This window comes from Physella acuta, unplaced genomic scaffold (genome assembly GCF_028476545.2).
Source record: "Physella acuta isolate Inbredline_101_S28 unplaced genomic scaffold, ASM2847654v3 ptg000061l, whole genome shotgun sequence".
NCBI classification, from domain to species: Eukaryota; Metazoa; Mollusca; class Gastropoda; family Physidae; genus Physella; species Physella acuta.
In genome coordinates this window covers 612,609-639,022 of record NW_026731581.1, presented here as the reverse complement: position 1 = coordinate 639,022, position 26,414 = coordinate 612,609, and the positions used below count along the sequence as shown (strand labels likewise).

At 41.5% G+C, this 26,414-nt stretch overlaps 2 protein-coding genes across 2 annotated transcripts; one reads left to right on the top strand and one right to left on the bottom strand.

The window, feature by feature from the left end:
• Nucleotides 1-1,079: 1,079 nt before the first annotated feature.
• On the bottom strand, nucleotides 1,080-6,702 carry LOC131948965 (uncharacterized). Its single transcript, XM_059310713.1, has 4 exons — nucleotides 6,483-6,702; nucleotides 5,310-5,450; nucleotides 2,856-2,996; nucleotides 1,080-2,025 (listed from the first exon to the last, which is right to left on the bottom strand). The coding sequence occupies exons 1-4, from the start codon at nucleotides 6,565-6,567 to the stop codon at nucleotides 1,925-1,927; spliced, it is 468 nt and encodes a 155-aa protein (XP_059166696.1). The 5' UTR covers nucleotides 6,568-6,702; the 3' UTR covers nucleotides 1,080-1,924.
• Nucleotides 6,703-11,157: 4,455 nt separating this feature from the next.
• On the top strand, nucleotides 11,158-24,770 carry LOC131949471 (pancreatic triacylglycerol lipase). The gene is made up of 12 exons (XM_059311378.1): nucleotides 11,158-11,353; nucleotides 11,613-11,721; nucleotides 12,051-12,216; nucleotides 12,458-12,604; nucleotides 14,071-14,179; nucleotides 14,501-14,617; nucleotides 15,548-15,664; nucleotides 20,771-20,886; nucleotides 21,611-21,740; nucleotides 22,927-23,047; nucleotides 24,146-24,346; nucleotides 24,624-24,770. Exons 1-12 carry the CDS (start codon nucleotides 11,236-11,238, stop codon nucleotides 24,691-24,693), a joined length of 1,521 nt encoding a protein of 506 aa, XP_059167361.1. The 5' UTR covers nucleotides 11,158-11,235; the 3' UTR covers nucleotides 24,694-24,770.
• The last annotated feature ends 1,644 nt before the right edge of the window (nucleotides 24,771-26,414 follow it).

Here is a 26,414-nt window from a genome sequence, read left to right as displayed (position 1 = left end):
CTATGGTCATAGCTCATATGGTCAAAGCACTGTGGTCAAAGCTCCTATAGTGAAAGCTCCTATGGTCAAAGCACTATGGTCAAAGCTCCTATGGTCAAAGCTCCTATGGTCAAAGCACTATAGATCTAAATGAAATCTGTATGAAATAGTTCATTTCTTCTTATTCTAAAATTGGAAGATGTGGGAAGCGTTTCTTTTCGAAGATGACGTCATTATTTATAATTTTCGACATTCGATTTTTAATTCTATTTTTTATCCTACATTCAATGGCGCCATTTGTGTTGTGTGCTTTCCGTGGTTTAAACTCTTTATTAACATTGTTTCATATGATATTTTTTCATTTGTTTCATGAGACGTGATTCATTTTGCCAGTAATAGTTTTTGTGCTACTTATATGTTCTCTTGCCACAAGAACACTTCTCCAGTAGCGTAATTATTGATGTGTTTCTACATCAGCATATGCCTATTTTTATATTCCGTCTTTAAATAAAATTTAGTTTATACATTTAGTAAATTCAACATATTATTTTCAACAAAAGTCTGTACCTTTAAGTTCTCCATATATAGCTGAAGATACTGATCTCATAGCCCCGGAAAATATGTGACGGACAGAGGAGAATGAGAGAGAGAGAGAGAGATATAGAGAGAGAGAAAGAGAGAAAAAGCAGCGAGATAGCCATTCGCATGGGGTGGAAAAGAGAGAGAGAGAGAGAGAGAGAGAGAGAGAGAGAGAGAGAGAGAGAGAGAGAGAGCTGCGCACAAGGGCTTCTTTATAATTAGGGTTCTTAAATGCATTGAAAATAGGCAAATAAAAAACAAACTTTCTTCAAACAGAAGCATTGTCCGCTATTCTAAGATGAGTTGATAGGAAACTAAAAAGTTAACACCCTTCTTATTTATGTATGTGGTTCCTTTAACATTTCTTGAGACGGGACTCAAGTTATAGTGTTACAGACAGGCACACACAGACACACACACAGACAGACAGACAGACAGACAGACAGACAGACACACACCCACACACACAGACGTACAGAGAAAAATCGCAAAATTAAAAAGAAGCTTTTCAGAGAAAGTAAAAATACATTTTAATTTCGATATCATATTATTCGGCATTATTAAAATTTTGCCACATTTCATTACACCCCCCCCCCCCCGCTGCATTGTCAAAAGAGTTGAACCTTATTTACCAAAATATATTTACGAAACGTTGGCACACTGTTGTATATTTTTAAAAAAACCCCACTATTTCACATGTAATGTAGAAATGCTTTTCCAGCATCCCAACAAAAATAGTAGGAAAACATTTCTGGCACGTCCACTTGCAGAGATATCGCTCCAATCTAATCGTGACTTTCTTCAAACAAATGGGCATAATAGAAGTTTGATTTAAACTTAAACATATATCTCTAATATCAAAGCTATAACATAACTAAATTCGGCGATGTTTAGACATTTTTCAATTTGCCTTACGTTGACGTCATCGTTCTTCACTTTGCTCTGTGCTGACGTCAACATCCTTCAATGTGCTCTGTGTTGACGTCAACATCCTTCACTGTGCTCTGTTTTGACGTCAACATCCTTCACTGTACTCTGTGTTGACGTCAACATTCTTCACTGTGCTCTGTGTTGACGTCAACATTCTTCACTGTGCTCTGTGTTGACGTCAACATCCTTCACTGTACTCTGTGTTGACGTCAACATTCTTCACTGTACTCTGTGTTGACGTCAACATTCTTCACTGTGCTCTGTGTTGACGTCAACATTCTTCACTGTGCTCTGTGTTGACGTCAACATCCTTCACTGTACTCTGTGTTGACGTCAACATTCTTCACTGTGCTCTGTGTTGACGTCAACATCCTTCACTGTGGCTTGTGTTGACGTCAACATCCTTCACTGTGCTCTGTGTTGACGTCAACATCCTTCACTGTACTCTGTGTTGACGTCGACATTCTTCAGTCTCCTTTATGCTACGTCTAATGGACCAGACCGAATGTTTACGCGATCCATGTGTCCAAAAGTTGCCTGTTGCCAAAACGAGAGAATAATGATTTAATATTTTTAAGTCATTTTACGATAATTAATTGTTATAAACATAAAACGTTATCTTTTATAATAAGCTTTTAAATGCAATAAAATAAAAAAAACAATACGTTATCTTAAGACAAAATAGTAAAAGAAAAGAGTTTTTTTTAGTAAAATGTTTCAAATATTTTATTAGCGCCAAATCTCTTACTTTTACAACTAGGCCCAGTATTTTATCCTCGGGCCGGCAACGCACACGGTTGCTAGCCCGAAGTCCCGAGTTCGAACCACTACACAGATGAGACTCGCTAGCTGGGGACATCAGACCAGAGCAAACTCCAAAATAAAACAGGAGTCTGCGATAACACGGTTACCAAACTGGTTTCCTTTCAGAACTTCTAAGACACAATAAATGCCAAGTAGTAGAGGAAAATAATTTCCCATTGGAAGATGAGCTGAGTGAAGATGTGTTGCCAAAAATGTCTTTGTAAGATCTGACTCAACTTACTGCCAAGACCCTTGGTCTTGTTTCCAACAACAACAGAAACGATTCCCCTTACGATTCTAGAATGGCTACTATAATTTCATGTTATATTTAGCTTACTCATATTGTCATCTTTAAATTCATGTGACTGACGAATAGAATATGTAATTAGCTTAGTTAATGTATCTGGGAATTAGGTAAACATTGAGCTACTAGATTTACCACAAACGACAGACAGAGAGGAAGAGAGACAGATGGAAAGACGGAAATACAGACGGACGGACGGACGGGCAGACAGACAGACAAATAAACGAAAATTTAATATTATTCATACAATATGGCCTACCTTGTTTATCATATTTCCTTAGGTATGCAGTAGTTATTGGCACAATGAAGACAATGAAAACAATAGAAACTACTAAAAAGGCTACAAGCATTTGTGTTGCATCGCTGTCCAGCTCATATTTTCTACTGCAGGCAGGGAATTCTAGCAGAGGAAACATTATTTTACTTTTATTTAGAGTTCGCATTAAATGAGACAATTTAAATAACACAATATTCACATGAATAGGCATTAAAAGCAGGATCTATATTGAAAAGAATAGTCAAAACCCCATCACTAGAGTGGCCCTGCAGTCACAAATTTAGTTCTAGAGTGGTAGCCCTACAGTTATATATTTAGTTCTAGAGTGGTAGCCCTACAGTTATATATTTAGTTCTAGAGTGGTAGCCCTACAGTTATATATTTAGTTCTAGAGTGGTAGCCCTACAGTTATATATTTAGTTCTAGAGTGGTGGCCCTACAGTCACATATTTAGTTCTAGAGTGGTCCTACAGTCACATATTTAGTTCTAGAGTGGTGGTCCTACAGTCACATATTTAGTTCTAGAGTGGTCCTACAGTCACATATTTAGTTCTAGAGTGGTGGTCCTACAGTCACATATTTAGTTCTAGAGTGGTGGTCCTACAGTCACATATTTAGTTCTAGAGTGGTCCTACAGTCACATATTTAGTTCTAGAGTGGTGGTCCTACAGTCACATATTTAGTTCTAGAGTGGTCCTACAGTCACATATTTAGTTCTAGAGTGGTGGTCCTACAGTCACATATTTAGTTCTAGAGTGGTCCTACAGTCACATATTTAGTTCTAGAGTGGTAGCCCTACAGTTATATATTTAGTTCTAGAGTGGTGGCCCTACAGTCACATATTTAGTTCTAGAGTGGTCCTACAGTCACATATTTAGTTCTAGAGTGGTGGTCCTACAGTCACATATTTAGTTCTAGAGTGGTCCTACAGTCACATATTTAGTTCTAGAGTGGTGGTCCTACAGTCACATATTTAGTTCTAGAGTGGTGGCCCTACAGTCACATATTTAGTTCTAGAGTGGTCCTACAGTCACATATTTAGTTCTAGAGTGGTGGTCCTACAGTCACATATTTAGTTCTAGAGTGGTCCTACAGTCACATATTTAGTTCTAGAGTGGCCCTACAGTCACATATTTAGTTCTAGAGTGGTCCTACAGTCACATATTTAGTTCTAGAGTGGTGGCCCTACTGTCACATACTTACTTCTAGAGTGGTGGCCCTACAGTCACATACTTAGTTCTAGAGTGGTGGTCCTACAGTCACATATTTAGTTCTAGAGAGGTTGGTCCTACAGTCACATATTTAGTTCTAGAGGGGTTGGTCCTACAGTCACATATTTAGTTCTAGAGTGGTGGTCCTACAGTCACATATTTAGTTCTAGAGGGGTTGGTCCTACAGTCACATATTTAGTTCTAGAGTGGTGGTCCTACAGTCACATATTTAGTTCTAGAGTGGTGGTCCTACAGTCAAATATTTAGTTATAGAGTGGTGGTCCTACAGTCACATATTTAGTTCTAGAGTGGTCCTACAGTCACATATTTAGTTCTAGAATGGTGGTCCTACAGTCACATATTTAGTTCTAGAGTGGTCCTACAGTCACATATTTAGTTCTAGAGTGGTGGTCCTACAGTCACATATTTAGTTCAAGAGTGGTGGTCCTACAGTCACATATTTAGTTCTAGAGTGGTGGTCCTAAGTCACATATTTAGTTCTAGAGTGGTCCTACAGTCACATATTTAGTTCTAGAGTGGTGGTCCTACAGTCACATATTTAGTTCTAGAGTGGTGCTACAGTCACATATTTAGTTCTAGAGTGGTGGCCCTACAGTCACATATTTAGTTCTAGAGTGGTCCTACAGTCACATATTTAGTTCTAGAGTGGTGGTCCTACAGTCACATATTTAGTTCTAAGAGTGGTGGTCCTACAGTCACATATTTAGTTCTAGAGTGGTCCTACAGTCACATATTTAGTTCTAGAGTGGTGGTCCTACAGTCACATATTTAGTTCTAGAGTGGTCCTACAGTCACATATTTAGTTCTAGAGTGGTGGTCCTACAGTCACAAATTTAGTTCTAGAGTGGTCCTACAGTCACATATTTAGTTCTAGAGTGGTCCTACAGTCACATATTTAGTTCTAGAGTGGCCCTACAGTCACATATTTAGTTCTAGAGTGGTCCTACAGTCACATATTTAGTTCTAGAGTGGCCCTACAGTCACATATTTAGTTCTAGAGTGGTGGCCCTACAGTCACATATTTAGTTCTAGAGTGGTCCTACAGTCACATATTTAGTTCTAGAGTGGTGGTCCTACAGTCACATATTTAGTTCTAGAGTGGTGGTCCTACAGTCACAAATTTAGTTCTAGAGTCGCAAAAGTCTCATTTAACTTTGTCTCGTATTGAGATGATTCAAATTAAAATGCCTTATAAAAGCCTCACTTAACGTGCAGTTAGGGGGCATGTACCCACGAGTACATCCCCCTATACAGGCACCGTTGGTAAAGTTGCAAGAGGATTGGTTGACACAGTGTTCGCTACATCTCCGACGGCAGCCATCTTGTTCACTCCCGTATTCACAGCCTGCAAGTCAGATGAGATCAGCAGTGATTAACTATCATAAACCGACAAGAACGAATGAAGTCTCAAAGCAGTGGTGTAGCGAGATCGAGTGTAACCCGGTGCGGCACTTAATGGTGTCTTCCCCGCCGTAAAAAAGTATATATATATATATATATATATATATATATATATATATATATATATATATATATATATATATATATGTAAATACGCATGTGTTTATGTAGGCTCTACTCACATCAATTGTTTGATGTATTTAATTTTTTTTACCTTCCCCATACATGGATTAACACATAAGTTATTACGATTCTCAACCAAACCGTTTACCTCAGTCATATCTTGCAACGTTGAGTTAATGTAACCCACCACTCACTCTCCTCCCCGCCATGGCGATTGCTTTAAACTGTGCTCAGATATAATACTACCAATTTTTATCTATCGTCGGTTATAAATACAGCTTGATGTAGCATGTTTTCTCTATTATTAGCAGGCTTACGTCATGGTGTCACCCCCCCCCCCCCCACCCCCACCCCCACTCCACCCTTGTCGGGATTTGTCAAATGTGCAATTAAAAGACTATTTAACACTATAATTAATCACTTAATTAATCGGAATTATCTTTTTTCTGTATATATTTTGCTATTTTTTTCCTTGGTGTCCCCCCCCCCTAAACGGTGTCACCCGGTGCGGTCCGCACCCCCCCCCCCTCGCTACGCCCCTGTCTCAAAGCACCATTACATATTTTTAAATCCGTGTGTTATTTAAAACAATGTGGTTATACACATATTACTTTTCATGTAGATACTAAACAAGTTTCTGTCCTACAACTGCTGGCAAGTTGAATGGAGCAACCTGTCAACTCTGTGCCGATCAATGCTAAAAGAATCACAAGAAGCTGTAGCACTGCTAGACCACACTTCTTGTCTCTCTCACACAAGCCGAAATAAATACAACTTTTAGACGTAATTTTCCAACAGAAAAAAACTTGCAATGTATATGATCTGATAATAAGACTTATTCAATGCTACTTACTCAAAGAAACGTGTTGGATACAAAGCCATAAAAGAAAACACTGTAATATATTCCTCATTGAATTGCTTGACAACCTAAACAACATAGAGGTTAAGCAAACTTTGTTGAAAGGAATTTCTTCAGTACGACTGATGTTTTACACAATTGGAATGTGCTCATATGGATCAGGCCGGCTGTTGAGCACTCCACTGTTCTAATATTCTGTGAATAAGCAAACAAGGATGTACACGTCCTACATTCATCTAGGTCGTGTAGTCGTGTTGATCTAATAGCGATTGTTATTTATAGTCGAAACACTTTCCTAGTACTATAAACTTTTATCCCTAGACCCCAGCACGTTAAGGATGATATATGGATTATAGTATTAGCACGTTTAATAGCACATACTTTTTTATTTTTTCGATGAACATAATTTTTTACACATTCGATTTTATTTTCCAATGACCTTAACACAAGCAAAATTAATGTTTTTTAATTATGTCACAAAAAATGGGCGGATAATCTAAGCTGTTTCAAAACAGATTAGCTGTCTCATGTTCACAAATGTTTTGCTGACATTCGTAGAAGATCACACGAATAAATGCTCTTAGTAGTTAATCATTTGCCATCTATTTCTGGTTTCTGGATATTTATTACATAAAAATGATGTGTGTGTGTGTGTGTGTGTGTGCGTGTGAGTGTGTTTGAGAGAGAGAGGGGGAGAGAGAGAGAGAGAGAGAATTGAATTTGTTTTCTTCTAGAGGCTAAAGTAAAAAAAAAAACAACCTCCTAAAGGTCAGACACAAAAGGTTGAGAACCACTAAGTTCAACTGTGTACGTATACAAGTGTTAGTGGTCAGACACAAAAGGTTGAGAACCACTGAGTTCAACTGTGTACGGATACAAGTGTTAGTGGTCAGACACAAAAGGTTGAGAACCACTGAGTTCAACTGTGTACGTATACAAGGGTTAGTGGTCAGACACAAAAGGTTGAGAACCACTGAGTTCAACTGTGTACGGATACAAGTGTTAGTGGTCAGACACAAAAGGTTGAGAACCACTGAGTTCAACTGTGTACGTATACAAGTGTTAGTGGTCAGACACAAAAGGTTGAGAACCACTGAGTTCAACTGTGTACGGATACAAGTGTTAGTGGTCAGACACAAAAGGTTGAGAACCACTGAGTTCAACTGTGTACGTATACAAGGGTTAGTGGTCAGACACAAAAGGTTGAGAACCACTGAGTTCAACTGTGTACGGATACAAGTGTTAGTGGTCAGACACAAAAGGTTGAGAACCACTGAGTTCAACTGTGTACGTATACAAGGGTTAGTGGTCAGACACAAAAGGTTGAGAACCACTGAGTTCAACTGTGTACGTATACAAGGGTTAGTGGTCAGACACAAAAGGTTGAGAACCACTGAGTTCAACTGTGTACGGATACAAGTGTTAGTGGTCAGACACAAAAGGTTGAGAACCACTGAGTTCAACTGTGTACGTATACAAGGGTTAGTGGTCAGACACAAAAGGTTGAGAACCACTGAGTTCAACTGTGTACGTATACAAGGGTTAGTGGTCAGACACAAAAGGTTGAGAACCACTGAGTTCAACTGTGTGCGGATACAAGTGTTAGTGGTCAGACACAAAAGGTTGAGAACCACTGAGTTCAACTGTGTACGTATACAAGGGTTAGTGGTCAGACACAAAAGGTTGAGAACCACTGAGTTCAACTGTGTACGTATACAAGGGTTAGTGGTCAGACACAAAAGGTTGAGAACCACTGAGTTCAACTGTGTACGGATACAAGTGTTAGTGGTCAGACACAAAAGGTTGAGAACCACTGAGTTCAACTGTGTACGGATACAAGTGTTAGTGGTCAGACACAAAAGGCTGAGAACCACTGAGTTCAACTGTGTACGGATACAAGTGTTAGTGGTCAGACACAAAAGGTTGAGAACCACTGAGTTCAACTGTGTACGGATACAAGTGTTAGTGGTCAGACACAAAAGGTTGAGAACCACTGAGTTCAACTGTGTACGGACACAACGTGTAACATAAGGTGACAATAGTGTCGACCACTTGACAGCCTAAACAAAAAACTTCCTGATCGAGATATAATCTGCTTGTTAAAGTTGTGATTGTTATAGAACTTAAAACATGTATTTATATAGAACATTTCTGTTCGCAAATTATACAACATTTAAACAAGATTTATAACATAAAATAGAAAAGACCGAATTAAAATATATATTTGAATTTCACTTCGATTGAAACGAATTGGAACGGTTGGTCGTGTTTTAATGTGCTCATGTACCTTAGGCATTTAAAAACATTACCTTCCATTATGTTTTAAAACCGTTTAATTAATTTTAATGACCAATTAATTATGTAATTAATTTAGAAAAATAGATAAACTTGTATTGCCATCGTAGTGGATTGCTTAAGAAAAGTTTGAATGAAAACGCTGCATTAGAAGTGGGTCAAAATGTACAAGATTTATCACAAACCCGCAATTGCGTGATAGTTGGCTACGTCTTTGTCGAAAGTCCTGATCATGCGATTGTTTTGGTCCGAAGACAATACTTCGAGAGTCATTTGTTGGAGCCACTATGTCGGGAGCCAATATGTCGGGAGGCCATTTGCTGGGAGCCTAAATGTCAGGATCCCATTTTTCCCGAGACTGTATGTAGGGGCCCTTTTGACGGGGTATTTTGACGGGTTCGTTTTATCAAGGACCGTTTTGACGGTCTATCCTAAATATTTCATTAGGTAGATTTTTCGGTAACTGTTTCCGGTTTCTTAAAAACCTACAACAATTCTATTATCTGATCTGACAGAAAGCGCTACCCAGACCTTCTCTTATATACGATAGTGCGAGAAAGTTTAGGCGAGCTCAGGTTTGTGATTATTGGCCACGTAGTAGAGAAAGTTTAGGCGAGCTCAGAATGGTTTATGATTATTGATCACGTGGTAGAGAAAGTTTAGGCGAGCTCAGGTTTGTGATTAATTGATCACGTGGTAGAGAAAGTTTAGTCAGAAACCTAGACTATCCAAGGTATCGAGGGTTCATAATATTCCATCGTAAGTTGATTGTTTTGTTTTGTCTGGTTTTGTTTTGTCTAGTTTTTAGCGCAATTTCCATTCTGGAGAATTGCGTTTATTAACTCGTCTTTTCTGGGAATGAATGGATGTGTGTTCGCAGCTTTAAGTCGTATCTCCTCCTCAACGAAGCAATATCGAGGACTAGTTTCAAAGCAAATTTGTTAAGCAAGTTCCGAGGATGATAGTGGGCCAAAAAAATTCCCGGAATTCCATCCTGGATTTCACGGAAAAGCCAAAAAACCTCGAAAAAATGCAGTTTTTGACCCATATCTCGGCAACCAGACAACTTAGCGACTTGAAACATTTACCAATCGATTCCTGTCATAATTTAAAACAATATTGCCGAAGAAAGTTTTCAGAAATATCCTTTCGTTCGGTCACAAATTTTAAAATTACATAAACACCTACAAACTGATCGTTCTCTTAGCTTGAACGCACCCCAGCATTATACGTCAGAGCTATTTTTAGATAACATAAGTAAATTGCGCTAAAATTGTCACTAGACTTTTTAATTAACTTGTTTATTTATATATTTTCATTAAATTTCGGTTCCAATTTTGGTTGAATAAATTTTTATAAATGGTTAAGTTTTTTAAGCGTAAGACTAAGGTTAGGGTTTAACTACCGTGGGTTTTACCATGGTTGCACTGACCGGACAGTTTAATTAGAAAAGCCTAGGGACGTATATAGAAGTTATCCCCCCCCCCCCAGCAGGGCTTACACTAATATCAGCGTCTCCAGATCTATATAACGTGGAGGATGCGGATGCCTCAGTAAATCCTCTCGGCGGCTGTAGAGTTCATCAGTGAGAGCACATAGCTAGTTTAATGTTGTTTTAATCTCTTCTTCCATTTTTTTCATTAGTATACATACTTAGTGGAAGTAGAGGGACCCTTACCGAGTTATTTGAATAAGATAGACAAAACCGTTCTCGTAGATCCCCAATAAGCATACACCGCTAGTATAATGGCTATAAATTTAAAGTTAAAAGCAAAGCAGAAATGTATATGTTTGCATAACTTTTATTTACAAAAAAATCCATCTGTCGTCAGCAAGTGTACTAATTCTGGTTATTAAACAGAATGCAGTGATACAGGCATAGGACTCTAATAGTTGAATGTTGACGTGGTAGCCTAATAGTTGTATGTTGGTGTGGTAGCCAAATAGTTGAATGTTGATGTGGTAGCCAAATATTTGAATGTTGATGTGGTAGCCAAATAGTTGAATGTTGATGTGGTAGCCAAATAGTTGAATGTTGATGTGGTAGCCAAATAGTTGAATGTTGATGTGGTAGCCAGATAGTTGAATGTTGATGTGGTAGTCAAATAGTTGAATGTTGATGTGGTAGCCAAATAGTTGAATGTTGATGTGTAGCCATTACTGATAAACCCTGTTAGTCGTCGTATTTTGTTCTATTTCGTTACATTTCTTTATATTTTAAAATGACATCAACACTGGCAATCAACAATTACATTTTACAAGTTCGTGTTTGACACAATCAAAAATGTTAAAGATAAATCTCGGATTTAAAAAAAAAGTGTAGATAAAATAGTTCAGTCTTGACCTACCGAGTTGTAGCTGCAATTTTCAAGGCTAAATAAATTGTGTTTGTATACTATAGGCTAAGTATAAAGGTCTGTGTGTGGGGTTCACCTGTTTAGTTGACGTCTGGATGTTGCTGGTTCCTGTTGTGAAGTTTGTGTTTACTTGCACGATGTTGTTCAGCCTTCTCTTCCTGTTTGTACTGGCGGATGCAGCAGAAATACGCAGAGATAACGACATAGTTAAACGTAAGATTCAAGCCTATATGTAAATCAAAGACAGTCATAAAGGCATGTTAAACCAAAGACAATAATACAGACATTTTTAAATGTAAAAATGAAGAAACTGTACAAATTGTAAACAATAATCAAGAAACAATAAAATCATGTTTACGGAAAGTTCGAATGTTTGTAATTTTTAGTCCTCTAAAATATTTTTCGCGTGTATTTTTCATTTTAAAATATTAATTTCCATTTATAACAAATATAAAATTTCTGATGTCGTCAGGTGCAAATGTATGCTATGGTGCATTGGGATGTTTTTCTACCGATGGAGCGTTTGGTGTGAGTGCTCAAAGACCATTGACAGTAGTACCAGAATCACCAGACAAAATAAAGTAAGTATTCTACTCTACTGCCTACACAGTAAAATTAATGTATCCCTTTCAGACCTTATGTTCACAGAGAGGGTCATATGGCGGGTAGAGTAGATCCTTGCCTAGTTGCACAGCTAAGATTGGTGAAATAACTCAGTGTCACATGACCACGTCCTACAACTGGTCTATACTGAACAATTACTGATATACAAAATAATTGTATATATATATATATATATATATATATATATATATATATATATATATATATATATATATATATATATATATATATATACGTATGTATAGCTCTGTCCGCTGGTTTCAATGGTCAGTTTTTCCCCTATTAGAACCATGTTCAAGCTGTACACCAGGGAACACAAGACAACACCACAGGACCTAGATGCCAGACGACTGGACTCACTGGCCACCGTCTGGACCAACTTTAAATCTGTACCGGTCAAGTTCATCGTTCATGGCTTCATTGACGACACGGACGTTTCCCCCTGGCTTAGGGTCAGTCACCTTTGAACCGTTACTTCGTCTTTCATTTGTTTTCAAACATATAATCTAGTCCTTCAATGGTTCAGTTTAAAATAATATCTCGGTTCAAAAAAGTTCAAATGATACTATGAACAACGACCGTAGAGTGAGCTTTGTGTTTACATACTTGTTTTGTCATGTTCTACAGTATAGTACATTTATTTTTTATCCCTAAAAAATAGTTTTCACAATACTAATAATCTTTTATCCCTAGGATATGAAAGATGAGTTTCTTAAAGCTGGAGACTTTAATGTGGTGATTGTTGATTGGTCGGGAGGCAATTTGTTGCCCTACACCCAGGCGACAGCCAATACACGAGTTGTAGGGGCGCAAATCGCTGCGGTCATCAAAAAGTTGATTGTACGTTTTATTTCTAACACAGTTCAGTGTGTGTACAAGTAAGCTTGCAAACCTTTACTTTCCTGTATACGAAGTATAGAGGAAGTATTGTAATCATACAAAAAATCGAAATCGAGATTTTCACAAATCTCAACGTCCCTGAGTCGGAAAAATACAGTTTTGCAATTTTGTTCGTATTTTGTTTTAACCCTAATCATTGTTGTCGTCTGAACAAATGTTTTGTCCGTATGTCTGTGTGTATGTGTGTTTGTGTGTGTATGTCTGTGAACTTGAGGAACGTTACTGCTAGACTGATGAAATTTTATATATAAGTGTTATACCAAATTTGTAGTTCTGTATCAACTTTTCAGCTCACTCGATACTCTGTACTTAACAACCTCACTCGATACTCTGTACTTAACACCCTCACTCGATACTCTGTACTTAACGACCTCACTCGATACTCTGTACTTAACCTCACACGATACTCTGTACTTACGACCTCACTCGATACTCTGTACTTAACCTCACTCGATACTCTGTACTTAACGACCTCACACGATACTCTGTACCTAACGACCTCACTCGATACTCTGTACTTAACGACCTCACTCGATACTCTGTACTTAACAACCTCACTCGATACTCTGTACTTAACAACCTCACTCGATACTCTGTACTTAACCTCACTCGATACTCTGTACCTAACGACCTCACTCGATACTCTGTACTTAACGACCTCACTCGATACTCTGTACTTAACAACCTCACTCGATACTCTGTACTTAACCTCACACGATACTCTGTACTTACGACCTCACTCGATACTCTGTACTTAACCTCACTCGATACTCTGTACTTAACAACCTCACTCGATACTCTGTACTTAACAACCTCACTCGATACTCTGTACTTAACCTCACTCGATACTCTGTACCTAACAACCTCACTCGATACTCTGTACTTAACGACCTCACTCGATACTCTGTACTTAACAACCTCACTCGATACTCTGTACTTAATGACCTCACTCGATACTCTGTACTTAACAACCTCACTCGATACTCTGTACTTAACCTCACTCGATACTCTGTACCTAACGACCTCACTCGATACTCTGTACTTAACAACCTCACTCGATACTCTGTACTTAACGACCTCACTCGATACTCTGTACTTAACAACCTCACTCGATACTCTGTACTTACGACCTCACTCGATACTCTGTACTTAACGACCTCACTCGATACTCTGTACTTAACAACCTCACTCGATACTCTGTACTTAACAACCTCACTCGATACTCTGTACTTAACAACCTCACTCGATACTCTGTACTTAACGACCTCACTCGATACTCTGTACTTAACAACCTCACTCGATACTCTGTACTTAACGACCTCACTCGATACTCTGTACTTAACGATCTCATTCGATACTCTGTACTTAACAACCTCACTCGATACTCTGTACTTATGACCTCCCAGGAGGTGAAAGGTCGACATGCTGCAGATTTCCACATCATTGGCCACAGTCTGGGCTCCCATATCGCTGGGTACGCCGGTGAACGGGTTCCAGGGCTAGGTAGAATCTCAGGTAGGTCATGGTTTGTGTATTGGTCTGTGTTACGGTCAGTGTCATGGTTTTTGTATTGGTCAGTGTTACGGTCAGTGTCATGGTTTGTGTATTGGTCAGTGTTACGGTGAGTGTCATGGTTTGTGTATTAGTCAGTGTTACGGTCAGTGTCATGGTTTGTGTATTAGTCAGTGTTACGGTCAGTGTCATGGTTTGTGTATTAGTCAGTGTTACGGTCAGTGTTATGGTTTGTGTCTAACCGTGTCTACAATTGCTATAAACACCTGTGCTAACCGTGTCTAAAAATGCTATAGACACATGTTTTCACCTTGACCTTGACAGGTTTAGATCCAGCTGGTCCATATTTTGAGAACACCGACAAAACTGTACGCCTTGACCCATCGGATGCTGCATTTGTTGACGTCATTCACTCTGATGCTACTTCACTTATCCAGTTAGGTAAATCCTTATGTGTCCATGTGGTTTGGGTAAATCCTTATGTGTCGATGTGGATTTAGGTAATTCCTTATGCGTCGATGTGGATTTGGGTAAATCCTTATGTGTCTTTGTGGATTTAGGTAAATCCTAATGTGTCGATGTGGATTTAGGTAAATCCTTATGTGTCGATGTGGATTTAGGTAAATCCTTATGTGTCGAGGTGGATTTAGATAGATCCTTATAATTGACTAATGTGGTGGTAAATTAGTTGCTATCAATATTTTGTTGTATGTTGCCTGCTATCAATATTTTGTTGTATGTTGTCTGCTATCAATATTTTGTTGTATGTTGCCTGCCATCAATATTTTGTTGTATGTTGCCTGCCATCAATATTTTGTTGTATGTTGCCTGCCATCAATATTTTGTTGTATGTTGCCTGCCATCAATATTTTGTTTATGTTGCCTGCCATCAATATTTTGTTGTATGTTGCCTGCCATCAATATTTTGTTGTATGTTGCCTGCCATCAATATTTTGTTGTATGTTGCCTGCTATCAATATTTTGTTGTATGTTGCCTGCCATCAATATTTTGTTGTATGTTGCCTGCTATCAATATTGTGTTGTATGTTGCCTGCCATCAATATTTTGTTGTATGTTGCCTGCCATCAATATTTTGTTGTATGTTGCCTGCCATCAATATTTTGTTGTATGTTGCCTGCTATCAATATTTTGTTGTATGTTGCCTGCCATCAATATTTTGTTGTATGTTGCCTGCTATCAATATTTTGTTGTATGTTGCCTGCCATCAATATTTTGTTGTATGTTGCCTGCTATCAATATTTTGTTGTATGTTGCCTGCCATCAATATTTTGTTGTATGTTGCCTGCTATCAATATTGTGTTGTATGTTGCCTGCTATGAATATTTTGTTGAAGTTTCCTAATGTCATTAGGTTTGGGTATCAAACAAACTGTCGGCCATCTTGATTTCTACCCCAATCTTGGCCACGACCAGCCGGGCTGTACAAGAAATCCATTTACACAGATAGCCGACTGGGGCGTCATTCAAGGTGAGGGGGCTCAAGGTTTAGGGGCGTCATAAGGCACAGGGCGTCATAACGCTATTATGCCCGTCGTTCAATGTCTGTGGCTTTATATAAGGTCTGGGGTATGATACAACGTCAGAGGCATTAAATATCATCTGGGGCATGATACAAAGTGTGGGGCATTAAATATCATCTGGGGCATGATACAACGTCAGAGGCATTAAATATCATTTGGGGCATGATACAAAGTGTAGGGCATTAAATATTATCTGGGGCATGATACAAAGTGTGGGGCATTAAATATCATCTGGGGCATGATACAAAGTCTGGGGCATTAAATATCATCTAGGGCATGATACAACGTCAGAGGCATTAAATATCATCTGGGGCATGATACAAAGTGTGGGGCATTAAATATTATCTGGGGCATGATACAAACTGTGGGGCATTAAATATCATCTGGGGCATGATACAAAGTGTGGGGCATTAAATATCATCTGGGGCATGATACAAAGTGTGGGGCATTAAATATCATCTGGGGCATGATACAAAGTGTGGGGCATTAAATATCATCTGGGGCATGATACAAAGGTGGTCTTGGTATATTGCAATGAAATGACATGTCGTTGTTTAAACTGGTTGACCCTCCCCGCCCCGCTGAATGTCTGTATCTTCCCCGCCCCACTGAATGTCTGTATCTTCCCCGCCCCACTGAATGTCTGTATCTTCCCCGCCCCACTGAATGTCTGTATCTTCTCCTCTCCGCCCCGCTGAATGTCTGTATCTTCCCCGCCCCACTGAATGTCTGTATCTTCCCCGCCCCACTGAATGTCTGTATCTTCCCCGCCCCACTGAATGTCTGTATCTTCCCCGCCCCACTGAATGTCTGTATCTTCCCCGCCCCACTGAATGTCTGTATCTTCCCCGCCCCGCTGAATGTCTGTATCTTCCCCGCCCCGCTGAATGTCTGTATCTTCCCCGCCCCACTGAATGTCTGTATCTTCCCCGCCCCACTGAATGTCTGTATCTTCCCCGCCCCACTGAATGTCTGTATCTTCCCCGCCCCACTGAATGTCTGTATCTTCTCCTCCCCGCCCCATTGAATGTCTGTATCTTCCCCGCCCCACTGAATGTCTGTATCTTCCCCGCCCCGCTGAATGTCTGTATCTTCCCCGCCCCGCTGAATGTCTGTATCTTCCCCGCCCCACTGAAAGTCTGTATCTTCCCCGCCCCACTGAATGTCTGTATCTTCCCCGCCCCACTGAATGTCTGTATCTTCCCCGCCCCACTGAATGTCTGTATCTTCTCCTCCCCGCCCCATTGAATGTCTGTATCTTCCCCGCCCCACTGAATGTCTGTATCTTCCCCGCCCCACTGAATGTCTGTATCTTCCCCGCCCCACTGAATGTCTGTATCTTCCCAGCCCCACTGAATGTCTGTATCCTCCCCGCCCACTGAATGTCTGTATCTTCTCCTCCCCGCCCCACTGAATGTCTGTATCTTCTCCTCCCCGCCCCACTGAATGTCTGTATCTTCTCCTCCCCGCCCCACTGAATGTCTGTATCTTCCCCGCCCCACTGAATGTCTGTATCTTCCCCGCCCACTGAATGTCTGTATCTTCCCCGCCCCACTGAATGTCTGTATCTTCTCCTACCCGCCCCACTGAATGTCTGTATCTTCCCCGCCCCACTGAATGTCTGTATCTTCCCCGCCCCACTGAATGTCTGTATCTCCCCGCCCCACTGAATGTCTGTATCTTCCCCGCCCACTGAATGTCTGTATCTTCCCCGCCCCACTGAATGTCTGTATCTTCCCCACCCCACTGAATGTCTGTATCTTCCCCGCCCCACTGAATGTCTGTATCTTCCCAGCCCCAGTGAATGTCTGTATCTTCCCCGCCCCACTGAATGTCTGTATCCTCCCCGCCCCACTGAATGTCTGTATCTTCCCCTCCCCGCCCCACTAAATGTCTGTATCTTCCCCGCCCCGCTGAATGTCTGTATCGTCCCCACCCCACTGAATGTCTGTATCCTCCCCGCTCCACTGAATGTCTGTATCTTCCCCGCCCCACTGAATGTCTGTATCTTCCCCGCCCCACTGAATGTCTGTATCTTCCCCGCCCACTGAATGTCTGTATCTTCCCCGCCCCACTGAATGTCTGTATCTTCCCCGCCCCACTGAATGTCTGTATCTTCCCCGCCCCACTGAATGTCTGTATCCTCTCCGCCCCACTGAATGTCTGTATCTTCCCCTCCCCGCCCCACTAAATGTCTGTATCTTCCCCGCCCCACTGAATGTCTGTATCTTCTCCTCCCCACTGAATGTCTGTATCTTCCCCGCCCCACTGAATGTCTGTATCTTCCCCGCCCACTGAATGTCTGTATCTTCCCCGCCCACTGAATGTCTGTATCTTCCCCGCCCCACTGAATGTCTGTATCTTCCCCGCCCCACTGAATGTCTGTATCTTCCCCGCCCACTGAATGTCTGTATCTTCCCCGCCCACTGAATGTCTGTATCTTCCCCGCCCCACTGAATGTCTGTATCTTCCCCGCCCCACTGAATGTCTTTTTCTTCCCCACCCCACTGAATGTCTGTATCTTCCCCGCCCCACTGAATGTCTGTATCTTCCTCGCCCCACTGAATGTCTGTATCTTCTCCTCCCCGCCCCACTGAATGTCTGTATCTCCCCGCCCCACTGAATGTCTGTATCTTCCCCGCCCCACTGAATGTCTGTATCTTCCCCGCCCCACTGAATGTCTGTATCTCCCCGCCCCGCTGAATGTCTGTATCTTCCCCGCCCCACTGAATGTCTGTATCTTCCCCACCCCACTGAATGTCTGTATCTTCCCCGCCCCACTGAATGTCTGTATCTTCCCCGCCCCGTTGAATGTCTGTATCTTCCCCGCCCCACTGAATGTCTGTATCTTCCCCGCCCCACTGAATGTCTGTATCTTCCCCGCCCCACTGAATGTCTGTATCTTCCCAGCCCCACTGAATGTCTGTATCCTCCCCGCCCACTGAATGTCTGTATCTTCTCCTCCCCGCCCCACTGAATGTCTGTATCTTCTCCTCCCCGCCCCACTGAATGTCTGTATCTTCTCCTCCCCGCCCCACTGAATGTCTGTATCTTCCCCGCCCCACTGAATGTCTGTATCTTCCCCGCCCACTGAATGTCTGTATCTTCCCCGCCCCACTGAATGTCTGTATCTTCTCCTACCCGCCCCACTGAATGTCTGTATCTTCCCCGCCCCACTGAATGTCTGTATCTTCCCCGCCCCACTGAATGTCTGTATCTCCCCGCCCCACTGAATGTCTGTATCTTCCCCGCCCACTGAATGTCTGTATCTTCCCCGCCCCACTGAATGTCTGTATCTTCCCCACCCCACTGAATGTCTGTATCTTCCCCGCCCCACTGAATGTCTGTATCTTCCCAGCCCCAGTGAATGTCTGTATCTTCCCCGCCCCACTGAATGTCTGTATCCTCCCCGCCCCACTGAATGTCTGTATCTTCCCCTCCCCGCCCCACTAAATGTCTGTATCTTCCCCGCCCCGCTGAATGTCTGTATCGTCCCCACCCCACTGAATGTCTGTATCCTCCCCGCTCCACTGAATGTCTGTATCTTCCCCGCCCCACTGAATGTCTGTATCTTCCCCGCCCCACTGAATGTCTGTATCTTCCCCGCCCACTGAATGTCTGTATCTTCCCCGCCCCACTGAATGTCTGTATCTTCCCCGCCCCACTGAATGTCTGTATCTTCCCCGCCCCACTGAATGTCTGTATCCTCTCCGCCCCACTGAATGTCTGTATCTTCCCCTCCCCGCCCCACTAAATGTCTGTATCTTCCCCGCCCCACTGAATGTCTGTATCTTCTCCTCCCCACTGAATGTCTGTATCTTCCCCGCCCCACTGAATGTCTGTATCTTCCCCGCCCACTGAATGTCTGTATCTTCCCCGCCCACTGAATGTCTGTATCTTCCCCGCCCCACTGAATGTCTGTATCTTCCCCGCCCCACTGAATGTCTGTATCTTCCCCGCCCACTGAATGTCTGTATCTTCCCCGCCCACTGAATGTCTGTATCTTCCCCGCCCCACTGAATGTCTGTATCTTCCCCGCCCCACTGAATGTCTTTTTCTTCCCCACCCCACTGAATGTCTGTATCTTCCCCGCCCCACTGAATGTCTGTATCTTCCTCGCCCCACTGAATGTCTGTATCTTCTCCTCCCCGCCCCACTGAATGTCTGTATCTCCCCGCCCCACTGAATGTCTGTATCTTCCCCGCCCCACTGAATGTCTGTATCTTCCCCGCCCCACTGAATGTCTGTATCTCCCCGCCCCGCTGAATGTCTGTATCTTCCCCGCCCCACTGAATGTCTGTATCTTCCCCACCCCACTGAATGTCTGTATCTTCCCCGCCCCACTGAATGTCTGTATCTTCCCCGCCCCGTTGAATGTCTGTATCTTCCCCGCCCCACTGAATGTCTGTATCTTCCCCACCCCACTGAATGTCTGTATCTTCCCCGCCCCACTGAATGTCTGTATCTTCCCCGCCCCACTGAAAGTCTGTATCTTCTCCTCCCCACCCCACTGAATGTCTGTATCTTCCCCGCCCCACTGAATGTCTGTATCTTCCCCGCCCCACTGAAAGTCTGTATCTTCTCCTCCCCGCCCCACTGAATGTCTGTATCTTCCCCACCCCACTGAATGTCTGTATCTTCCCCGCCCCATTGAATGTCTGTATCTTCCCCGCCCCACTGAATGTCTGTATCTTTCCCACCCCACTGAATGTCTGTATCTTCCCCGCCCCACTGAATGTCTGTATCTCCCCGCCCCACTGAATGTCTGTATCTTCCCCGCCCCACTGAATGTCTGTATCTTCCCATCCCCACTGAATGTCTGTATCCTCCCCGCCCCACTGAATGTCTGTATCTCCCCGCCCCACTGAATGTCTGTATCTTCCCCGCCACACTGAATGTCTGTATCTTCCCCGCCCCGCTGTATGTCTGTATCTTCCCCGCCCCACTGAATGTCTGTATCTTCCCCGCCCCACTGAATGTCTGTATCTTCCCCTCCCCGCTGAATGTCTGTATCTTCCCCTCCCCACTGAATGTCTGTATCTTCCATGAACCAGGAGCCATGGAGGTCGTCTGTTGCAACCATTTGAGGGCAATCAAGTTTTTCACAGAAAGCATCAACTCCCAGTGTCCATACATGGGCACCCCATGCAACAACGAGGACGACTATAAAGTAACAATCTCCTTCTCAGCTTCGTCTTTCTGAACTTATACAAATTTACGTTTTATCAGTTTTATCATTACAATCCCAGTTTTATCATTACAATCCCAGTTTTATTATTACATTCCCAGTTTTATCATTACATTCCCAGTTTTATCATTACATTCCCAGTTTTATTATTACATTCCCAGTTTTATGATTACATTCCCAGTTTTATCATTACATTCCCAGTTTTATTATTACAGTCTCAGTTTTATCATTACGTTCCCAGTTTTATCATTACATTCCCAGTTTTATTATTACATTCTCAGTTTTATCATTACGTTCCCAGTTTATTTCATTGCATTCCCAATTTTTTAATTACATTCCCAGTTTTATCATTACAATCCCAGTTTTATCATTACATTCCCACCTCTACTTGTTGACTAGACTAGATCGTGTATTCATTCCACTCGAAGTTTGTTAGAACCAATGATGCTGTGTTGACAACACAGACGAACTATTTTAGCTGAAGAATTATTTGTCTTGTAAATCTTGTTGCGTATTTTGATGGGTCTCTAGATCTCATGATAGGATAAACGTATGAAGCCTGTGTGCGTATTTTGATTGGTCTCTAGATCTCATGATACTATACATGTATGAAGCCTGTGTGTGTATTTTGATTGGTCTCATTGTCTCAGGATAGACGTATGAAGCCTGTGCGTGTATTTTGATTGGTCTCATTGTCTCATGACAGAACGGGAAGTGCACAACGTGTGGATCTACCGGCTGTGCAGCTATGGGCTATCACTCAGACAGAAACAAGCCACCCAGTGGACAGACCAGAAAGTTCTTCACAACTACGTCAGACAAACGTCCATTTTGTCGTAAGTGTTAATTAGAGTGTTGTTTCATAAGACCAGCTTTTAATGAGCTGACCAGTCTGACCAGACTTAATGCTGCTTACCAAAAAACCACCAAAAAAACTTAGATATTTAGAAATATATACATAATAGCATACTTGTCGTACACATTGCTGCGATCTAATGACGCAACAGTTAGTAAAAGTTTCATCAGCACGTTACTAGTATAGTATTTTTAGACTCTTGATCTTGTTTTCTATAACGGAGGTATCGGGGACGTTGCGAGGCGCTCTGGGGAGCCACCGGTTACACCACCGCAGGGGCGCCTAGTGGGTTCCTCGTTTGGTATAGTTATCGGATGTCGGCACTCACCGCATCCATGTTGTAGGGTGAGCTTTAAAGCTAAAGTAGGTGTCATAGTTCTGGGGTGCTTCAGGTCACCCAACAGGTTTGTTCACTATTCCGCTCTGACGCTCTTGGGCGTCTAGTATGAACGTCTTTAGTGTACAATAATCACCCTCCGTGAGGTAGAACACAAGTCCGTCCATATATCAGGGATGTCGCGGGACGCTCTCTTGAACCAACGGTTACACTACCGCGAGGGGAGCCTGGGGCGCATTGAGTAACTCAACCGCTTGGCCGCCGGCTGATGCGCTTTATGCAGTTTTACCGTTGAATTAAGTAGTACCCCTGATCCCTTATGCAGCACACACAATCAAAGGATGCCGAGTGCTATGGTAGCCGCTCAAAAACTGTGGGCGTCAAATCGCATCCGACTTTCATTTTTATATACCGTTTATAGAGAAAAATCGCACCCTGCCGGATCGCCGACCCTAGGAAACCTTTTTTTTCAAGCAGATACCTCCCCAAGACAATTCACAACAATGTCCTAAAGTTTCATCTCAATGGAATATTAGGTGCAGAAATGCTTAAGGCATTTTTTGTAAAATGACTCATTGTGTATGTTGCTCCACAAATCTTAATGAATATTAATTTTACCCACTTCCCATTGCCCGAATGGTGGACATTTGGCATAGTGGTAGATCTTGGATGGCAATGCAAGAATATCGAAATGTTATATATATATATATATATATATATATATATATATATATATATATATATATATATATATATATATATATATATATATATAATTAGCATAAAATTGTAAGCAGCGCCGTGTAATATATTTGTGCTACTGGTACAGAGTACCATCTGAACATCGCCGTTAAACTCAACCCAACAACAGGGGCAGAGGAGCGAGGTGAGCTGTACGCCATCGTTACTGGTGACAAGAGCACCACACCCAAGGTTCTACTGAACAGTAGGTCAGTGGTCAGTTCTGTCTGGTAGGTCAGTGGTCAGTTCTGTGTGGTAGGTCAGTGGTCAGTTCTATCTGGTAGGTCAGTTCTGTCTGGTAGGTCAGTTCTGTCTGGTAGGTCAGTTCTGTCTGGTAGGTCAGTGGTCAGTTCTGTCTGGTAGGTCAGTGGTCAGTTCTGTCTGGTAGGTCAGTGGTCAGTTTTGTCTGGTAGGTCAGTGGTCAGTTCTGTCTGGTAGGTCAGTGGTCAGTTCTATCTGGTAGGTCAGTGGTCAGTTCTGTCTGGTAGGTCAGTGGTCAGTTCTGTCTGGTAGGTCAGTGGTCAGTTCTGTTTGGTAGGTCAGTGGTCAGTTCTGTCTGGTAGGTCAGTTCTGTCTGGTAGGTCAGTGGTCAGTTCTGTCTGGTAGGTCAGTGGTCAGTTCTGTTTGGTAGGTCAGTGGTCAGTTCTGTCTGGTAGGTCAGTTCTGTCTGGTAGGTCAGTTCTGTCTGGTAGGTCAGTTCTGTCTGGTAGGTCAGTGGTCAGTTCTGTCTGGTAGGTCAGTGGTCAGTTCTGTCTGGTAGGTCAGTTCTGTCTGGTAGGTCAGTGGTCAGTTCTGTCTGATAGGTCAGTGGTCAGTTCTGTGTGGTAGGTCAGTGGTCAGTTCTGTCTGGTAGGTCAGTGGTCAGTTCTGTCTGGTAGGTCAGTTCTGTCTGGTAGGTCAGTGGTCAGTTCTGTCTGGTAGGTCAGTGGTCAGTTCTGTCTGGTAGGTCAGTTCTGTGTGGTAGGTCAGTGGTCAGTTTTGTCTGGTAGGTCAGTGGTCACTTCTGTCTGGTAGGTCAGTTCTGTCTGGTAGGTCAGTGGTCAGTTCTGTCTGGTAGGTCAGTTCTGTCTGGTAGGTCAGTGGTCAGTTCTCTGTGGTAGGTCAGTGGTCAGTTCTGTCTGGTAGGTCATTGGTCCGTTCTGTCTGTTAGGTCAGTGGTCAGTTCTGTCTGATAGTTCAGTGATCAGTTCTGTCTGATAGGCTACATTAAACCTATCATGTCTTACATGAAACCTTACATTACACGACTACAATAAACCTGTGCTACATTGAACCTATGAACCTACACCAACGTGTTATTGTTACAGCCCCATCTCGTTTCAAGTGGGAAAAGTTTACCACTTCACCCTGGGCTCGTCTGTTGATGTGGGGAACGTCCGCTCTATAACTTTGTTCTGGAACCACATTGGTCCCTTGCTGAACCCCTTGCAGTGGAATATCCTGGGTCTCAGAAACCCGAAGCTGTTCATTGATGAGGTTGACGTTCAGAGACTTGAAGCCAACGTAGAGTGAGTCAATTTTTTTTAAATTTCATTGTGGTTAACGTTAAATGAGTCAAAAATTTGTATTTCATTGAAGCAACGTTAAGTGAGTTGAACATTTTTATTTCATTGAAGCAATGATAAGTGAGTTGGACATTTTTATTTCATTAGCTTGACAGTATCAAGATTAAAATAATATTCTTTTTAAAAATAGTTTTAAAAAATATCTTAAATTATTGAATGCTTTCCATGTTTTGTTTTTTTCTTAGTAAAATGTTGAAAATAAAGTTGTATTTTTTTTTAGTTTGCATCTGTGTTCTGCGGGGCAAAGCGTTGAAACGGACCATTCAATAGTCCTGTCAACAAGATGCTAAATGGAAGACTCTTCTCAAGATGTACAAACAGCTGTCCTTGCCATTAAATTGAAATGTATTTAACATAAATAACTTGCTTTTCAAGAATAAGTTTTTCCTGAACTTACAATTTCTGTCTGTCTTTCTGTCAGTTTGTAGTAAAACTGGTAACCTATTTTCGATTCTCTTCTGAGGCAAAGATTTTGATCACATTTAACAGATAAATTCGTACCCGACAACTCAAGAATAGAAACATTCACCGTAATGACATAAAAATTAGTCATGATAAATGAACTTACAATGTCGCTGAAATGTGTCAAATATTTCGTCAGCAACAAATGCTTTTTACTTTTTAACATACCAATCATTCAATTATTGTCACTGACTACATATTCTGATAATGGAGCGGGTTGAGTGCTCCAGCAATTCAACTCAAACCAGTACAGTGTTTTTGTGATCCAGTACGACCCAAGACTTTCAAGACTTGGGCAAGTTTTACTGGTTGGAGTTTGTCCATGTTGTTTGATGTTCAATACTAGCGAGAGAAAAAGCAACACGCCATGGCAACTAATGTTGCAGATCGTGTTTTTTGTGACCTGTTTAAAATTTGGTTGCACTTTAAATAAAACTTAGTCGACGTGTTACACCTCTAAACTCTGAGGTTAAGTTACACTTAAAAAACCTTTACGCTACTTATCAGTGGTGTGACGTCGACAGATGCTGTAACAGAGCTACCTTAATTATTAATTAATAAGCCATTGTATTTGGTTCAACATTTCAACATTTACTTACAACTTTATATCTGTGATATATTTTATTATATATAAACCTATATATATATATATATATATATATATATATATATATATATATATATATATATATATATATATATATGTTTATATATAATTAGTATTTTTTAAAAGTCCGATTTATTTCCCGTATTTTTACTTTCTCGGATACGAAAAATGGTGGAATAATCATTATTGTGATCTTGCATATAATCGGAATCGAGATTTTGACAAATCTTTACGTTTTACACTTCCCTGAGTCGAAAAAACTTAGTTTAGCAAAAATGTGTCTGTATGTCTGTACGACTTAATGTCTGTCTGACTACCGTTTCAGTTATCTTATTTTATATATAGGTATTATATCAAATTTGAAGTTGTGATTAATATTTTAAGCAATTCACGATAACCGGTCTAAATTTCGCATAGTAATATTACATTGTATGCGTATCTTTATACCTAATTTTCTATCAAATTTCCGGTAACCGGAAGTGGTGAAGTAAAGTTCCCTTTTCAAAGGAGCAAGTTAAGTAAAGCTCACCAGTTTAAGTGACCTCGGCATATGAGGGCATAGTGAGGCCAGCACTATGCCCAGCCGCCTTTGCTTTACCTAACTTGTCAGGTACCCATCAGAGCTAGATGGAATCAGGGAAGTTCTACTAATGTGAACCCGGATCCAAACTCAAGACTTTCGGGTTAAGTCTAGTGATCTAGCGTTAGGCCGCATCGTACCGAAATTGGTATTATATTTCCGTTCGAACACCATGGTGTATGTGCTGCATGTCTGTGAATGAAATTTCCTATGTAAGTTTAAAATTTTACACTTGAATTTTTTAATTACATTTTTGGAGTGCCCTCTGATATCCGGAAGTGGTACTTTATTGTTGGTTTCTAAAAGACCAACAATAAGAGTACCGTTTCATATAGGGGGACGAAATTTCATACAGTTATAAG

Bases quoted from the DNA above. Each gene is read 5' to 3' on its own strand.
- LOC131948965 (XM_059310713.1), bottom strand. From the start codon at position 6,567: ATGTTGTTTAGGTTGTCAAGCAATTCAATGAGGAATATATTACAGTGT. The intron at 5,451-6,482 runs GTAAGTAGCATT...TCTGACTTGCAG, and splicing joins TATCCAACACGTTTCTTTGA to GCTGTGAATACGGGAGTGAA. The intron at 2,997-5,309 runs GTGAGGCTTTTA...TTCCTCTGCTAG, and splicing joins GCCCCCTAACTGCACGTTAA to AATTCCCTGCCTGCAGTAGA.
- LOC131949471 (XM_059311378.1), top strand. From the start codon at position 11,236: ATGTTGCTGGTTCCTGTTGTGAAGTTTGTGTTTACTTGCACGATGTTG. The intron at 15,665-20,770 runs GTGAGGGGGCTC...TCCATGAACCAG, and splicing joins CGACTGGGGCGTCATTCAAG to GAGCCATGGAGGTCGTCTGT. The intron at 21,741-22,926 runs GTAAGTGTTAAT...CTACTGGTACAG, and splicing joins AGACAAACGTCCATTTTGTC to AGTACCATCTGAACATCGCC.